We start from the raw sequence: 15,388 nt of genomic DNA, 5'->3' as shown, positions 1-15,388 counted from the left end.
TGTCGACCCCTCAGAGTCTCCTGTCGACCCCTCAGAGTCTCCTGTCGACCCCTCAGAGTCTCCTGTCGACGCCTCATAGTCACCTGTCGACCCCTCATAGTCTCCTGTCGACCCCTCAGCGTCACCTGTCGACGCCTCATAGTCTCCTGTCGACCCCTCAGAGTCACCTGTCGACCCCTCATAGTCTCCTGTCGACCCCTCATAGTCTCCTGTCGACCCCTCATAGTCTCCTGTCGACCCCTCAGTCTCCTGTCGACCCCTCATAGTCACCCGTCGACCCCTCAGAGTCTCCTGTCGACCCCTCAGAGTCTCCTGTCGACCCCTCAGAGTCTCCTGTCGACCCCTCAGAGTCACCTGTCGACCCCTCATAGTCACCCGTCGACCCCTCAGAGTCTCCTGTCGACCCCTCATAGTCTCCTGTCGACGCCTCATAGTCACCTGTCGACCCCTCATAGTCTCCTGTCGACCCCTCAGCGTCACCTGTCGACCCCTCAGAGTCTCCTGTCGACCCCTCAGAGTCTCCTGTCGACCCCTCAGAGTCTCCTGTCGACCCCTCAGAGTCTCCTGTCGACGCCTCATAGTCACCTGTCGACCCCTCATAGTCTCCTGTCGACCCCTCAGCGTCACCTGTCGACGCCTCATAGTCTCCTGTCGACCCCTCAGAGTCACCTGTCGACCCCTCATAGTCACCCGTCGACCCCTCAGAGTCTCCTGTCGACCCCTCATAGTCTCCTGTCGACCCCTCATAGTCTCCTGTCGACCCCTCAGAGTCTCCTGTCGACCCCTCATAGTCACCCGTCGACCCCTCAGAGTCTCCTGTCGACCCCTCAGAGTCTCCTGTCGACCCCTCATAGTCTCCTGTCGACCCCTCATAGTCTCCTGTCGACCCCTCAGAGTCTCCTGTCGACCCCTCATAGTCACCCGTCGACCCCTCAGAGTCTCCCGTCGACCCCTCAGAGTCTCCTGTCGACCCCTCATAGTCTCCTGTCGACCCCTCATAGTCTCCTGTCGACCCCTCAGAGTCTCCTGTCGACCCCTCATAGTCACCCGTCAACCCCTCAGAGTCTCCTGTCGACCCCTCAGAGTCTCCTGTCGACCCCTCATAGTCACCCGTCGACCCCTCAGAGTCTCCTGTCGACCCCTCATAGTCACCCGTCGACCCCTCAGAGTCTCCTGTCGACCCCTCATAGTCACCCGTCGACCCCTCAGAGTCTCCTGTCGACCCCTCATAGTCACCCGTCGACCCCTCAGAGTCTCCTGTCAACCCCTCATAGTCTCCTGTCGACCCCTCATAGTCACCTGTCGACCCCTCAGAGTCACCTGTCGACCCCTCAGAGTCACCTGTCGACCTCTTGGTCACTTGTCGACCTCTCAGAGTCACCTGTCGACTTCTCAGAGTCACCTGTTGACCCCTTATAGTCACCTGTCGACCCCTCACAGTCACCTGATGACCCCTCATAGTCACCTGTCGACCCCTCATAGTCTCCTGTCGACCCCTCATAGTCTCCTGTCGACCCCTCATAGTCTCCTGTCGACCCCTCAGTCTCCTGTCGACCCCTCATAGTCACCCGTCGACCCCTCAGAGTCTCCTGTCGACCCCTCAGAGTCTCCTGTCGACCCCTCAGAGTCTCCTGTCGACCCCTCAGAGTCACCTGTCGACCCCTCATAGTCACCCGTCGACCCCTCAGAGTCTCCTGTCGACCCCTCATAGTCTCCTGTCGACGCCTCATAGTCACCTGTCGACCCCTCATAGTCTCCTGTCGACCCCTCAGCGTCACCTGTCGACCCCTCAGAGTCTCCTGTCGACCCCTCAGAGTCTCCTGTCGACCCCTCAGAGTCTCCTGTCGACCCCTCAGAGTCTCCTGTCGACGCCTCATAGTCACCTGTCGACCCCTCATAGTCTCCTGTCGACCCCTCAGCGTCACCTGTCGACGCCTCATAGTCTCCTGTCGACCCCTCAGAGTCACCTGTCGACCCCTCATAGTCTCCTGTCGACCCCTCATAGTCTCCTGTCGACCCCTCAGTCTCCTGTCGACCCCTCATAGTCACCCGTCGACCCCTCAGAGTCTCCTGTCGACCCCTCAGAGTCTCCTGTCGACCCCTCAGAGTCTCCTGTCGACCCCTCAGAGTCACCTGTCGACCCCTCATAGTCACCCGTCGACCCCTCAGAGTCTCCTGTCGACCCCTCATAGTCTCCTGTCGACGCCTCATAGTCACCTGTCGACCCCTCATAGTCTCCTGTCGACCCCTCAGCGTCACCTGTCGACCCCTCAGAGTCTCCTGTCGACCCCTCAGAGTCTCCTGTCGACCCCTCAGAGTCTCCTGTCGACCCCTCAGAGTCTCCTGTCGACCCCTCAGAGTCTCCTGTCGACGCCTCATAGTCACCTGTCGACCCCTCATAGTCTCCTGTCGACCCCTCAGCGTCACCTGTCGACGCCTCATAGTCTCCTGTCGACCCCTCAGAGTCACCTGTCGACCCCTCATAGTCACCCGTCGACCCCTCATAGTCTCCTGTCGACCCCTCATAGTCTCCTGTCGACCCCTCAGAGTCTCCTGTCGACCCCTCATAGTCACCCGTCGACCCCTCAGAGTCTCCCGTCGACCCCTCAGAGTCTCCTGTCGACCCCTCATAGTCTCCTGTCGACCCCTCATAGTCTCCTGTCGACCCCTCAGAGTCTCCTGTCGACCCCTCATAGTCACCCGTCGACCCCTCAGAGTCTCCTGTCGACCCCTCAGAGTCTCCTGTCGACCCCTCATAGTCACCCGTCGACCCCTCAGAGTCTCCTGTCGACCCCTCATAGTCACCCGTCGACCCCTCAGAGTCTCCTGTCGACCCCTCATAGTCACCCGTCGACCCCTCAGAGTCTCCTGTCGACCCCTCATAGTCACCCGTCGACCCCTCAGAGTCTCCTGTCAACCCCTCATAGTCTCCTGTCGACCCCTCATAGTCACCTGTCGACCCCTCAGAGTCACCTGTCGACCCCTCAGAGTCACCTGTCGACCTCTTGGTCACTTGTCGACCTCTCAGAGTCACCTGTCGACTTCTCAGAGTCACCTGTTGACCCCTTATAGTCACCTGTCGACCCCTCACAGTCACCTGATGACCCCTCATAGTCACCTGTCGACCCCTCATAGTCTCCTGTCGACCCCTCATAGTCTCCTGTCGACCCCTCATAGTCTCCTGTCGACCCCTCAGTCTCCTGTCGACCCCTCATAGTCACCCGTCGACCCCTCAGAGTCTCCTGTCGACCCCTCAGAGTCTCCTGTCGACCCCTCAGAGTCTCCTGTCGACCCCTCAGAGTCACCTGTCGACCCCTCATAGTCACCCGTCGACCCCTCATAGTCTCCTGTCGACCCCTCATAGTCTCCTGTCGACCCCTCAGAGTCTCCTGTCGACCCCTCATAGTCACCCGTCGACCCCTCAGAGTCTCCCGTCGACCCCTCAGAGTCTCCTGTCGACCCCTCATAGTCTCCTGTCGACCCCTCATAGTCTCCTGTCGACCCCTCAGAGTCTCCTGTCGACCCCTCATAGTCACCCGTCGACCCCTCAGAGTCTCCTGTCGACCCCTCAGAGTCTCCTGTCGACCCCTCATAGTCACCCGTCGACCCCTCAGAGTCTCCTGTCGACCCCTCATAGTCACCCGTCGACCCCTCAGAGTCTCCTGTCGACCCCTCATAGTCACCCGTCGACCCCTCAGAGTCTCCTGTCGACCCCTCATAGTCACCCGTCGACCCCTCAGAGTCTCCTGTCAACCCCTCATAGTCTCCTGTCGACCCCTCATAGTCACCTGTCGACCCCTCAGAGTCACCTGTCGACCCCTCAGAGTCACCTGTCGACCTCTTGGTCACTTGTCGACCTCTCAGAGTCACCTGTCGACTTCTCAGAGTCACCTGTTGACCCCTTATAGTCACCTGTCGACCCCTCACAGTCACCTGATGACCCCTCATAGTCACCTGTCGACCCCTCATAGTCTCCTGTCGACCCCTCATAGTCTCCTGTCGACCCCTCATAGTCTCCTGTCGACCCCTCAGTCTCCTGTCGACCCCTCATAGTCACCCGTCGACCCCTCAGAGTCTCCTGTCGACCCCTCAGAGTCTCCTGTCGACCCCTCAGAGTCTCCTGTCGACCCCTCAGAGTCACCTGTCGACCCCTCATAGTCACCCGTCGACCCCTCAGAGTCTCCTGTCGACCCCTCATAGTCTCCTGTCGACGCCTCATAGTCACCTGTCGACCCCTCATAGTCTCCTGTCGACCCCTCAGCGTCACCTGTCGACCCCTCAGAGTCTCCTGTCGACCCCTCAGAGTCTCCTGTCGACCCCTCAGAGTCTCCTGTCGACCCCTCAGAGTCTCCTGTCGACGCCTCATAGTCACCTGTCGACCCCTCATAGTCTCCTGTCGACCCCTCAGCGTCACCTGTCGACGCCTCATAGTCTCCTGTCGACCCCTCAGAGTCACCTGTCGACCCCTCATAGTCACCCGTCGACCCCTCAGAGTCTCCTGTCGACCCCTCATAGTCTCCTGTCGACCCCTCATAGTCTCCTGTCGACCCCTCAGAGTCTCCTGTCGACCCCTCATAGTCACCCGTCGACCCCTCAGAGTCTCCTGTCGACCCCTCAGAGTCTCCTGTCGACCCCTCATAGTCTCCTGTCGACCCCTCATAGTCTCCTGTCGACCCCTCAGAGTCTCCTGTCGACCCCTCATAGTCACCCGTCGACCCCTCAGAGTCTCCCGTCGACCCCTCAGAGTCTCCTGTCGACCCCTCATAGTCTCCTGTCGACCCCTCATAGTCTCCTGTCGACCCCTCAGAGTCTCCTGTCGACCCCTCATAGTCACCCGTCGACCCCTCAGAGTCTCCTGTCGACCCCTCAGAGTCTCCTGTCGACCCCTCATAGTCACCCGTCGACCCCTCAGAGTCTCCTGTCGACCCCTCATAGTCACCCGTCGACCCCTCAGAGTCTCCTGTCGACCCCTCATAGTCACCCGTCGACCCCTCAGAGTCTCCTGTCGACCCCTCATAGTCACCCGTCGACCCCTCAGAGTCTCCTGTCAACCCCTCATAGTCTCCTGTCGACCCCTCATAGTCACCTGTCGACCCCTCAGAGTCACCTGTCGACCCCTCAGAGTCACCTGTCGACCTCTTGGTCACTTGTCGACCTCTCAGAGTCACCTGTCGACTTCTCAGAGTCACCTGTTGACCCCTTATAGTCACCTGTCGACCCCTCACAGTCACCTGATGACCCCTCATAGTCACCTGTCGACCCCTCAGAGTCACCTGTCGACGCCTCATAGTCACCTATCGACCCCTCAGAGTCACCTGTCAACCCCTCAGTCACCTGTCGACCAATAAGAGTCACCTGTTCACCCCTCAGTCACCTGTCGACCAATAACAGTCACCTGTCGACCCCTCAGTCACCTGTTGATCAATAACAGTCACCTGTCGACCAATAACAGTCACCAGTCGACCACTAAGTGTCACCTGTCGACCCCTCAGTCACCTGTCGACCAATAACAGTCACCAGTCGACCACTAAGAGTCACCTGTCGACCCCTCAGTCACCTGTCGACCAATAACAGTCACCTGTCGACCCCTCAGTCACCTGTCGACCAATAACAGTCACCTGTCGACCCCTCAGTCACCTGTCGACCAATAAGAGTCACCTGTCGACCCCTCAGTCACCTGTCGACCAATAAGAGTCACCTGTCGACCCCTCAGTCACCTGTCGACCAATAACAGTCACCTGTTAACCCCTCAGTCACCTGTCGACCAATAACAGTCACCAGTCGACCACTAAGAGTCACCTGTCGACCCCTCAGTCACCTGTCGACCAATAACAGTCACCTGTCGACCCCTCAGTCACCTGTCAACCAATAACACTCACCTGTCGACCCCTCAGTCACCTGTCGACCAATAACACTCACCTGTCGACCCGTCAAAGGGCTCCCACCCAGAGGTTTAAACTACTGAGCAACTAAAAACATCTGGAAAGGTTAAAGGAAATAATCACAGAACTTAAACTAAACAGTTTTATGCATCACCCGAACGTCCAGACTGATCAGCGCTGCTTTGCCTCGTTTTCACCGTACATCTCAGGTAGTTTTAACTCCAGACCCACCAGGACGCTGCTGGTACCCTAAGTTAATGTCGAACTGGCCAGTTTAGGATGATGATTAGTTACTTGTGATCAAGGTGGATTACACAAACAACTAACATTCCTGTAAATTCACATATGTACTCTACTCAGATGTAGCTTAAGTCGGTCCAAATGATCTCTTGTTATGATTATTTAGGTGTATTTTTGTCCTTACCATCAGTGTAAAAGGAAAGAAGTGTTAAAAATGTTGACCATCATTTAGATAACTGGATACATTTGTCATGATTTCAAGGTTTCCCGTACTAGAAGGAGGAGGAAGTGGGAACTCGCACCATGAAGAGACGGTTTTGTTGACTGCTATTACGGGCGGCAAAATCAAATCAAAAAATCAAATATCGGGATTTTTTGCTTCACAATTTTGAAATTGATTTTTTTTTTTTTTAACAAAAAGTCGAATTTTTTTGTTAAAATCCATCCATCCATCCATCCATCCATCTTCTGCCGCTTATCCGGGGTCGGGTCGCGGGGGCAGCAGCCTAAGCAGGGAAGCCCAGACTTCCCTCTCCCCAGCCACATTTGCCAACTCTGCGGGGGGGATCCCGAGGCGTTCCCAGGCCAGCCGAGAGATGTAATCCCTCCAGCGTGTCCTGGGTCTTCCCCGGGGTCTCCTCCCCGAGGGACGTGCCTGGAACACCTCACCAGGGAGGCGTCCAGGAGGCATCCTGACCAGATGCCCGAGCCACCTCAACTGGTTCCTCTCGATGCGAAGGAGCAGCGGCTCTACTCTGAGCCCCTCCCGGATGACTGAGCTCCTCACCCTATCTCTAAGGGAGAGCCCGGCCACCCTGCGGAGGAAACTCATTTCAGCCGCCTGTATACGAGATCTCGTTCTTTCGGTCACGACCCACAGCTCATGACCATAGGTGAGGGTAGGAACGTAGATCGACTGATAAATCGAGAGCTTCGCCTTCTGGCTCAGCTCCTTCTTCACCACGACAGACCGGCGCAGAGCCCGCATTACTGCAGACACCGCACCGATCCGTCTGTCGATCTCACGCTCCATCCTTCCCTCACTCGTGAACAAGACCCCGAGATATTTAAACTCCTCCACTTGAGGCAGGACCTGACTCCCGACCCGGAGAGGGCAATCCACCCTATTCCGGCTGAGGACCATGGTCTCAGATTTTGAGGTGCTGATTCCCATCCCAGCCGCTTCACACTCGGCCGCGAATCGCTCAAGCGAGAGCTGGAGATCACGACCAGACGAAGCCAACAGGACCACGTCATCCGCAAAAAGCAGGGACCCAATCCTGAGGCCACCAAGTCGGATCCCCTCAACCCCTCGGCTGCGCCTAGAAATTCTGTCCATATAAGTTATGAACAGAATCGGTGATAAAGGGCAGCCTTGGCGGAGTCCAACCCTCACCGGAAACTAATCCGACTTACTACCGGCAATGCGGACCAAGCTCTGACACCTGTCGTACAGGGACCGGACAGCTCGTACAAGGGGGTCCGGTACCCCATACTCCCGGAGTACCCCCCACAGGAGCCCCCGGGGGACACGGTCGAATGCCTTCTCCAGGTCCACAAAGCACATGTAGACTGGTTGGGCAAACTCCCATGCCCCCTCCAGGACCCCAGAGAGGGTATAGAGCTGGTCCACTGTTCCGCGACCAGGACGAAAACCACACTGCTCCTCCTCAATCCGGGATTCGACTATCCGGCGGACCCTCCTCTCCAGGACCCCTGAATAGACCTTACCAGGGAGGCTGAGGAGTGTGATTCCCCTGTAATTGGAACACACCCTCCGGTCCCCCTTCTTAAAAAGGGGGACCACTACCCCAGTCTGCCAATCCAGCGGTACTGCCCCCGATGTCCACGCAATGCTGCAGAGGCGTGTCAGCCAGGACAGCCCCACAGCATCCAGAGCCTTAAGGAACTCCGGGCGGATCTCATCCACCCCCGGGGCCTTGCCGCCAAGGAGCTTTTTGACCACCTCAGCGACTTCAGCCCCAGAGATAGGAGAGTCCACCCCTGAGTCCACCAGCTCTGCTCCCTCATGGGAAGCCGTGTTGGTAGGATTGAGGAGGTCTTCGAAGTATTCCCTCCACCGACCCACAACGTCCCGAGTTGAGGTCAGCAGCTCCCCATCTCCACTGTACACAGTATTGATGGAGCACTGCTTCCCCCCCCGAGCCGCCGGATGGTGGACCAGAATCTCCTCGAAGCCGTCCGGAAGTCTTTCTCCATGGCCTCGCCGAACTCCTCCCATGCCCGAGTTTTTGCCTCGGCAACGGCCGAAGCCGCATGCCGCTTAGCCCGTCGGTACCCATCAGCTGCCTCCAGAGTCCCACAGGCCAAGAAGGCCCGATAGGACTCCTTCTTCAGCTTGACGGCATCCCTCACTGCTGGTGTCCACCAACGAGTCCTGGGATTGCCGCCACGACAGGCACCAACGACCTTGCAGCCACAGCTCCGGCTGGCCGCCTCAGCAATAGAGGCACGGAACACAGCCCATTCGGACTCAATGTCCCCCGCCTCACCCGGGACATGTTCGAAGCTCTGCTGAAGGTGGGAGTTGAAGCTCGCTCTGACAGGGGACTCAGCCAGACGTTCCCAGCAGACCCTCACAACACGTTTGGGCCTGCCAGCTCTGACCGGCTTCCTCCCCCACCATCTGAGCCAACTCAACACCAGGTGGTGATCAGTTGACAGCTCCGCCCCCCTCTTCACCCGAGTGTCCAAGGCATGTGGCCGCAGGTCCGACGATACGACTACAAAGTCGATCATTGAACTGCAGCCCAGGGAATCCTGATGCCAGGTGTACATATGGACACTCTTATGCTGGAACATGGTGTTCGTTATAGACAATCCATGACGAGCACAGAAGTCCAATAACAAAACACCATTTGGGTTCAGAGGGGGGGGACCATGTCTCCCAATCACTCCCCTCCAGGTCTCACTGTCATTGCCCACGTGAGCATTGAAGTCCCCCAGCAGAACAATGGAGTCCCCAGAAGGAGCACCCTCCAGCACTCCCTCCAAGGACCCCAGAAAGGGTGGGTACTCTGAACTGCTGTTCGGCGCATAAGCACAGACAACAGTCAGGACCCGTCCCCCCACCCGGAGGCGGAGGGAAACTACCCTTTCATCCACCGGGGTAAACCCCAACGTGCAGGCACCAAGCTGGGGGCTGATGAGAATGCCCACACCTGCTCGGCGCCTCTCACCATGAGCAACTCCAGAGTGGAAGAAGGTCCAGCCCCTCTCGAGGGTACTGGTTCCAGAGCCCAAGCCATGCGTCGAGGTGAGTCCAACTATATCTAGTCGGAACCGCTCAACCTCGCGCACAAGCTCAGGCTCCTTCCCCACCAGAGAGGTGACGTTCCACGTCCCTAGAGCCAGCTTCTGCAGCCGGGGATCGGACCGCCAGGGTCCCCGCCCCTTGCTGCCGCCCAGCTCACATTGCACCCGACCCCTACGGCTCCTCCCGCAGATGGTGAGCCCACGGGAGGTGGGGCCCATGTAACCCTTTCGGGCTGAGCCCGACCGGGCCCCATGGGCGAAGGCCCGGCCACCAGACGCTCGCTCTCGTACCCCGCCTCCAGGCCTGGCTCCAGAGGGGGGTCCCGGTAACCCGCGTCCGGGCAAGGGAACATTTATGCCCAGGTTTGTCATCGTCATAGGGGTCGATGAGCCGTGCTTGGTCTGGTCCCTTCCCTAGACACCTGTTTGCCATGGGTGACCCTACCAGGGGCATAAAGCCCCCGACAACATAGCTGCTAGGATCTTCGGGACGCACAAACCCCTCCACCACGATAAGGTGACGGCTCAGGGAGAGAAAAAAAATCCTTTTTTTTTTCTTTTTGTTAAAAGATGAATCCATAATAGCATTTTTGTAATTTTTCTTTTACTTGTCTTCTTGAGGATTATAGCAGTAGAATGATGGTCTGGCTACTGTGTTGTTTTTTTTCCTAATGATGAGCTAAACAAAAAAATTCATACATTGTTTTTGTTTTTAATCTACAAAAATCAGCAATATCAAAGAATTGTGAGAATCCCAATTTAAACTGAATCAGCACCCAAAAAAATTGGAATTGAATCAAATTGGGACAAAAGCAGATCGTCACAGCCCAAACTGCTCTGCACTTCAGTAATGAGGACTTGGACAGGACAGACTGTCCAGCTCAAACAAACTCCAGAAATTAAAAAAGCAGTATTTTGCAAAGGTTATCAGCCCAATCCATGTTTTTCTTTTCATTTTGTTTTACAAGAGTTTCTACTTTTACTACTGAGCTGTAGTTGGTGTGAAGTTCTCTCCCACTCTGCTTTGTGTATCTGTCCAGTAAAATCTCAAGTTGGTCGTAACTCTGAGGCTTTTTCAGTGTTAAGTTCAGTTCCACTTTCCAACACACACACACACACACACACACACACACACACACACACACACACACACACACACACACACACACACACACACTACTGTGTTGGGAAGCCCACACTATTTCCTAACACCTCATTTCCTACATGGGACTACATTATATATCAAACTATTCAGTGCACTCATCCTGGCTATTTTCTCCTCATCACAGATCAGGTGACTACCAGCTGTCACCATGGTAACCGCAAAGTGTTATTCCAAATAACAATGCAAACTCGTGTGGAAATATTTTATTTACTTATCTTTTATTACTTCTTCGTTGCATATCTGTTCAAAAAACAAGAATTTAAACGAATGGTTTATAGTTTTTTTTAACCTTTTGATGCATCGTGTCCACTACAGTGGACTCCTGCTGCATTTTCTAGTGTATTCATGAGTGAGGATGGTATACTTGCTATTTTGCCACTTCAGTGGAAATTTGTCACCCAACACACTGCCACTCACTGAAGGATAAACAGATAAAATGTCACATATGCACATACATGTAATTACCAAGTATACCTCACTGATAAACAGGACAAGATGATGATACTAGTCCTTTTTTTTTTTTTTTTAGAATATTTCTATTATATGAATATAACAATTTATTATTTTAAAGATATTTCTTTAATAATAGATAAAATAAACTACATAAAAAGGCAAATAATTAAAGAGAAGCGTCTCTGTACATGTCTGTTAAAATAAAAAATTGTATGTGATGTTGTTTTTAATAATTCTTGCATCAGAAGGTTAACCTGCTCTGACGGTCGGGTCACTTGCACCATTCTGGGCTCCTGCCTGCAATGCATTGTGGTCCATATTGACCCGTCTAGTTACCATCAATGCTCACTACTTATCAAGATGCATTGTGGGTCATTGCGTGGACTACTTTTTTCTCTCTGGACATTCGGACACCCCTCATAAATGATGTGACCACTGATGTTTTATCATCAAGCTGAATTTATTTTATTTTTCATTCAATTATTCGTTAACAATTAAAACAATTAATTCAAGTTGGTTGGTTTTTACAGTTAAAACTGTGATTTTAACACAGTTAAACTCCAGCCATGTCTGGAGACCAGTTGGGGAGGTTAAGGGACTGGTTCAGGACTGGTTCAGGACTGGTTCAGGGGCTGGAGAGGTCCAGTGTCCAGTCAGGGGAGTCTAATTTGCCACCACCTCATTTCGTCACAAAACTTTAAATTAAGTTGGTCTTTTTTTTTGTTTTGTTTTGTTTGCTTTTTTTTTTTTTATGTCTGATCTGAAAAAGTTTATTTATTTTAATTTTATCAATCACAAATTATCAGCTGTTAATAATCAATCATTTTCTCTCATTAAAGGTTTACTTGCTGCATCATGTCTGCTGGAACTACATTTATGTTAGAGACGTTGATTCTGGATATTGATCAGTGATTGATGATCAAACAGCTGGGTGCTTGCACGTGTATTAATGTGTGTGTGTGTGTGTGTGTGTGTGTGTGTGTGTGTGTGTGTGTGTGTGTGTGTGTGTGTGTGTGTGTTTATGACGCTGTAATAACAGCTAGTTTCTATCTGACTGGATTATTGATTATTGATCACATTCTGAAGTTCAGCTCTGTTTGGAAACTTTCCGGTTCGGTTCTTCTGTCTGGTGATCCTCCCTTCAGGTTCACCACTGATCGATCCAGTATAAAGCAGTTTGATCAGCATATCGATCTGCTCCTTCTCTGCAGAACTTTCGGAACCAGGAACCCAGTCTAAGGATTATTTGTGAAAGACTCACCGGACACGTTCAGCTTCCCTCCCAGGAACCAGCTGATCTTCCCGCGGCTCAGGTCGCAGTCCCGGACCCGCTGGAACGGTTCTACCCAGCGGAGTCTGTCTGCGGCGGCGGACCCCCAGAACTGATCCGGGTCGGTGACAGAGAGCCGGTAAAGATCCCGGTGGGGGAGCCGGGACAGCGCAGAGCTCCAGGTTCCCGGTGGAGGAGGGAGGGAGGACAGACACCGGTCCGGCCGGGTTTGTCCCGGTCCGGAGGTCCTGCAGCGGCTCATCAGAGCCCAGAGGAGTCCGGTCCCCCTCCTCTGAACGGCCATGTTGATCCGGAGCGGTCCGACCCGAAACTGATCACCTTGTCTGAAACCTCCCCTTTTATGACAAACACCCCCCCCCCCCCCCCCCCCCCCCCCAGGTGTGTTCAGGTACCTGCAGGGTGGGAGGAGTTAAAGGTCAAGTTCGAGATGTTCTATTAGAGCACGTGCGAGGTCAGCCCTACTGCTATTCCTGCATGGCTTACCTGACTCAGTCTGGCTTGTTTCTGTCATTGAGAAGCAAACTGGGAAAACTGGCTGCTTGGACAATCCCATACCAGTAGACTTAACCAATATAGAGTCCAAAACCATTCTGAGAGAGAGCATCATAAAAGTTATGAGTTCTTCCCAAAACCAGTTTGTTTTTTACGCCATGTTTGGACTGTTTAACAGAAAACTAAAGTCCTCAGTTGTTTTGTGCTTCCTGGACGCCTCCAAAGCGTTTGACAGGGTGAATAATGGAAAATTATTCATGAAACTGACTCAGAGAGGCGGACACAGCTGTATTGTGCGTTTTTACACACAAAAACTGAAACTGGACAGATCAAATGAAGAAACTGTGTGTGTGTCTGCTTTACAGTCAGCAATGGGGCCCGACAGGGAGCAGTTTTGTCCCCTGAGTTATTTATTCTGTATCTGGATGACCAGTCAAATAAGCTAGTTGTGTTGCTGGAAATATACTGAATCAGCTGTTATATGCAGATGATCTAGTTGTGTTCACACACACGGTAACACTGCTAAATTTTTCTACAGCTTACGCTCTGGAGCATGAAATATATAAATATTTATTAAATATAGGCTGAAACAGGGGTTCTCAACCTTTTAGCAACACAGGACCCCTTGTAAAAAAAAAGTACCTAAAGTACCTTTAGCCAAGTACCCCCACCTCTGCAAAGTACTTTTGGTTAAAGGAAACATGAAAAACAGCACTTTGTCATTTGTGTTTAGTTTATTAAACTTTAACCATGCAAAACAATGGCAAATGTTTTGCACATCACTACTACACATCACAGACTCCATCATTTGCGTTGTCAAGGCAGCAGTGACTGACGGATACGATTCGGCTTGTAACGGGTGGGGTTCAATTCATGTCTGAATGTGAGATTTTTGGGAGGAATAACATGGTGTAAGTCTAAAAGTAAATTCAGGTTATAAATGTACACTTACATTTACTGAAATATATAAAATGTTTATATAATTTTATATTATTTTATTTTATTTAAGGGTGTTTTAAAGAAAACATAGAAAGGTATATGTTTCCAAAAAAAATACCCCCTGGAAGGCCTTGAAGTACCACCAGGGGTACACGTACCACCATTTGAGAAACAGTGGGCTACTACACCTAAAAGTATGGTCATGATTTGTAAAACTAAAGAAGATGAGGACATAACATTTCCTTGTTTTTGTCTTTGTAATGATGTGTTGCATATTTTAAATAAAATCAAGCCCCCATCATCACAGAGGATTTGAGATTATGAGGACATTTATGGACAGTGTTGCATGTTGCCCAGGCTAACACTCTATCTCGTAGTTTAGCATGAACAGTTTTTCTGTGCAACAGCTGAAGGCCTGTTGTACTCCTCTTTACACGGCTCAACATTAAAGTAAATATACAGTAGGACAGTCAGGCTGCAGGTTGCCATAATGCTGAACTCTGAGTTCTCCTGAGGAGGACAAGATGGACGAGAAGCCACTGAAATAAACGCTGCAAGCGTTTCCAATAACATAATATTGCAGACTTTTTTTGGATCAATAATCAGTCATCCAATCTGGAAGGAAAAGATCCATGGAGCAGCTTTCCTGCATCATCCTGACACAAACGTCCTCATTAGGTAGGAATAAGAAGGTAGTTCTAGAAACCTGGTCTACATGAGCGTTAAAGGACAGATCCTGGTCCAAAATATGTCTAAAGCCAAGATGAAAACCATTTCCTGAGCCAGTTGAAGTGTTTCTGCTCAAAACTAGTTATTTTAGTTTGTTCAGAACTCATGAGACAATGAGAAGTTTCCTGCTGCTACCTCCTGCAGGTCGACTCAGGAACTACACCTTCATCACACTCATCCATTCCATTCATACAGCAGTAAGGCAGGAAAACCTGGAAAACATGCATATATACATATATATATATATATAGTTGTGCTCATATGTATTCATCCCTTTTCATTAAAGAAAAGGCTGAATTTACAACAGTCACTCAAATAACTGGAGACTTAAAAAAGGAACAATAACTAAAAATTGGCAAAAAATATAATTTAGTGATATAAGACACTGTTTTTTCATTTAATTGAGTTGAAGAAAGAAAAACAAACAAATGTGTCCTGGACAAATTAGAGACTTTTCTGTTGAACAGTGGGACAAAATACCTGTCAACAGGTGCAGAAGTCTGACTGAGAGGAACAGAAAACACCTAAATGTAGCAGAAACATTAAATGATTGTTCAACAAAATATTAGTTTATGAGTGATATAATATGTAATAAATTATCTTATTTGTTTGCTTATAAATAAAATATTTCTATTGAACCAGAATTAGAAAACAATGTACTGATTTTAACAAGTTATAAAATCATTATAACTTTAGCCAATTTCAGCTTATTTTAAAGGCAACTGTTTTTTTCCTTCTTTAATTAAAGGGTATGATTAAATATGAGCACAACTGTGTGTGTGTGTGTGTGTGTGTGTGTGTATATATATATATATATATATATATATATATATATATATATATATATATATATATATATATATATATATATATATATATATATATGCACAGTATATATGTATATACACAGCGATACTGTTC

At 51.2% G+C, this 15,388-nt stretch overlaps 1 protein-coding gene across 1 annotated transcript in view; it reads right to left on the bottom strand.

Moving 5' to 3' along the window:
• Positions 1-12,590, bottom strand: part of acss1 (acyl-CoA synthetase short chain family member 1) — a gene marked incomplete at its 5' end in the record, with an annotated part of 48,632 nt that extends 36,042 nt beyond the window's left edge. Inside the window, one exon of the mRNA XM_079248712.1 lies at positions 12,278-12,590. Within this exon, the coding sequence (XP_079104838.1) occupies positions 12,278-12,590 (313 nt within the window). The remainder of the gene's footprint in view (positions 1-12,277) is intronic.
• Positions 12,591-15,388: the final 2,798 nt, after the last annotated feature.

This window comes from Telmatherina bonti (genome assembly GCF_933228915.1).
Source record: "Telmatherina bonti genome assembly, chromosome: 11".
In the NCBI taxonomy this organism is placed as follows: Eukaryota; Metazoa; Chordata; class Actinopteri; order Atheriniformes; family Telmatherinidae; genus Telmatherina; species Telmatherina bonti.
Note: the sequence above shows the minus strand (reverse complement) of the source record. Positions and strands in the feature narration are given on the sequence as shown.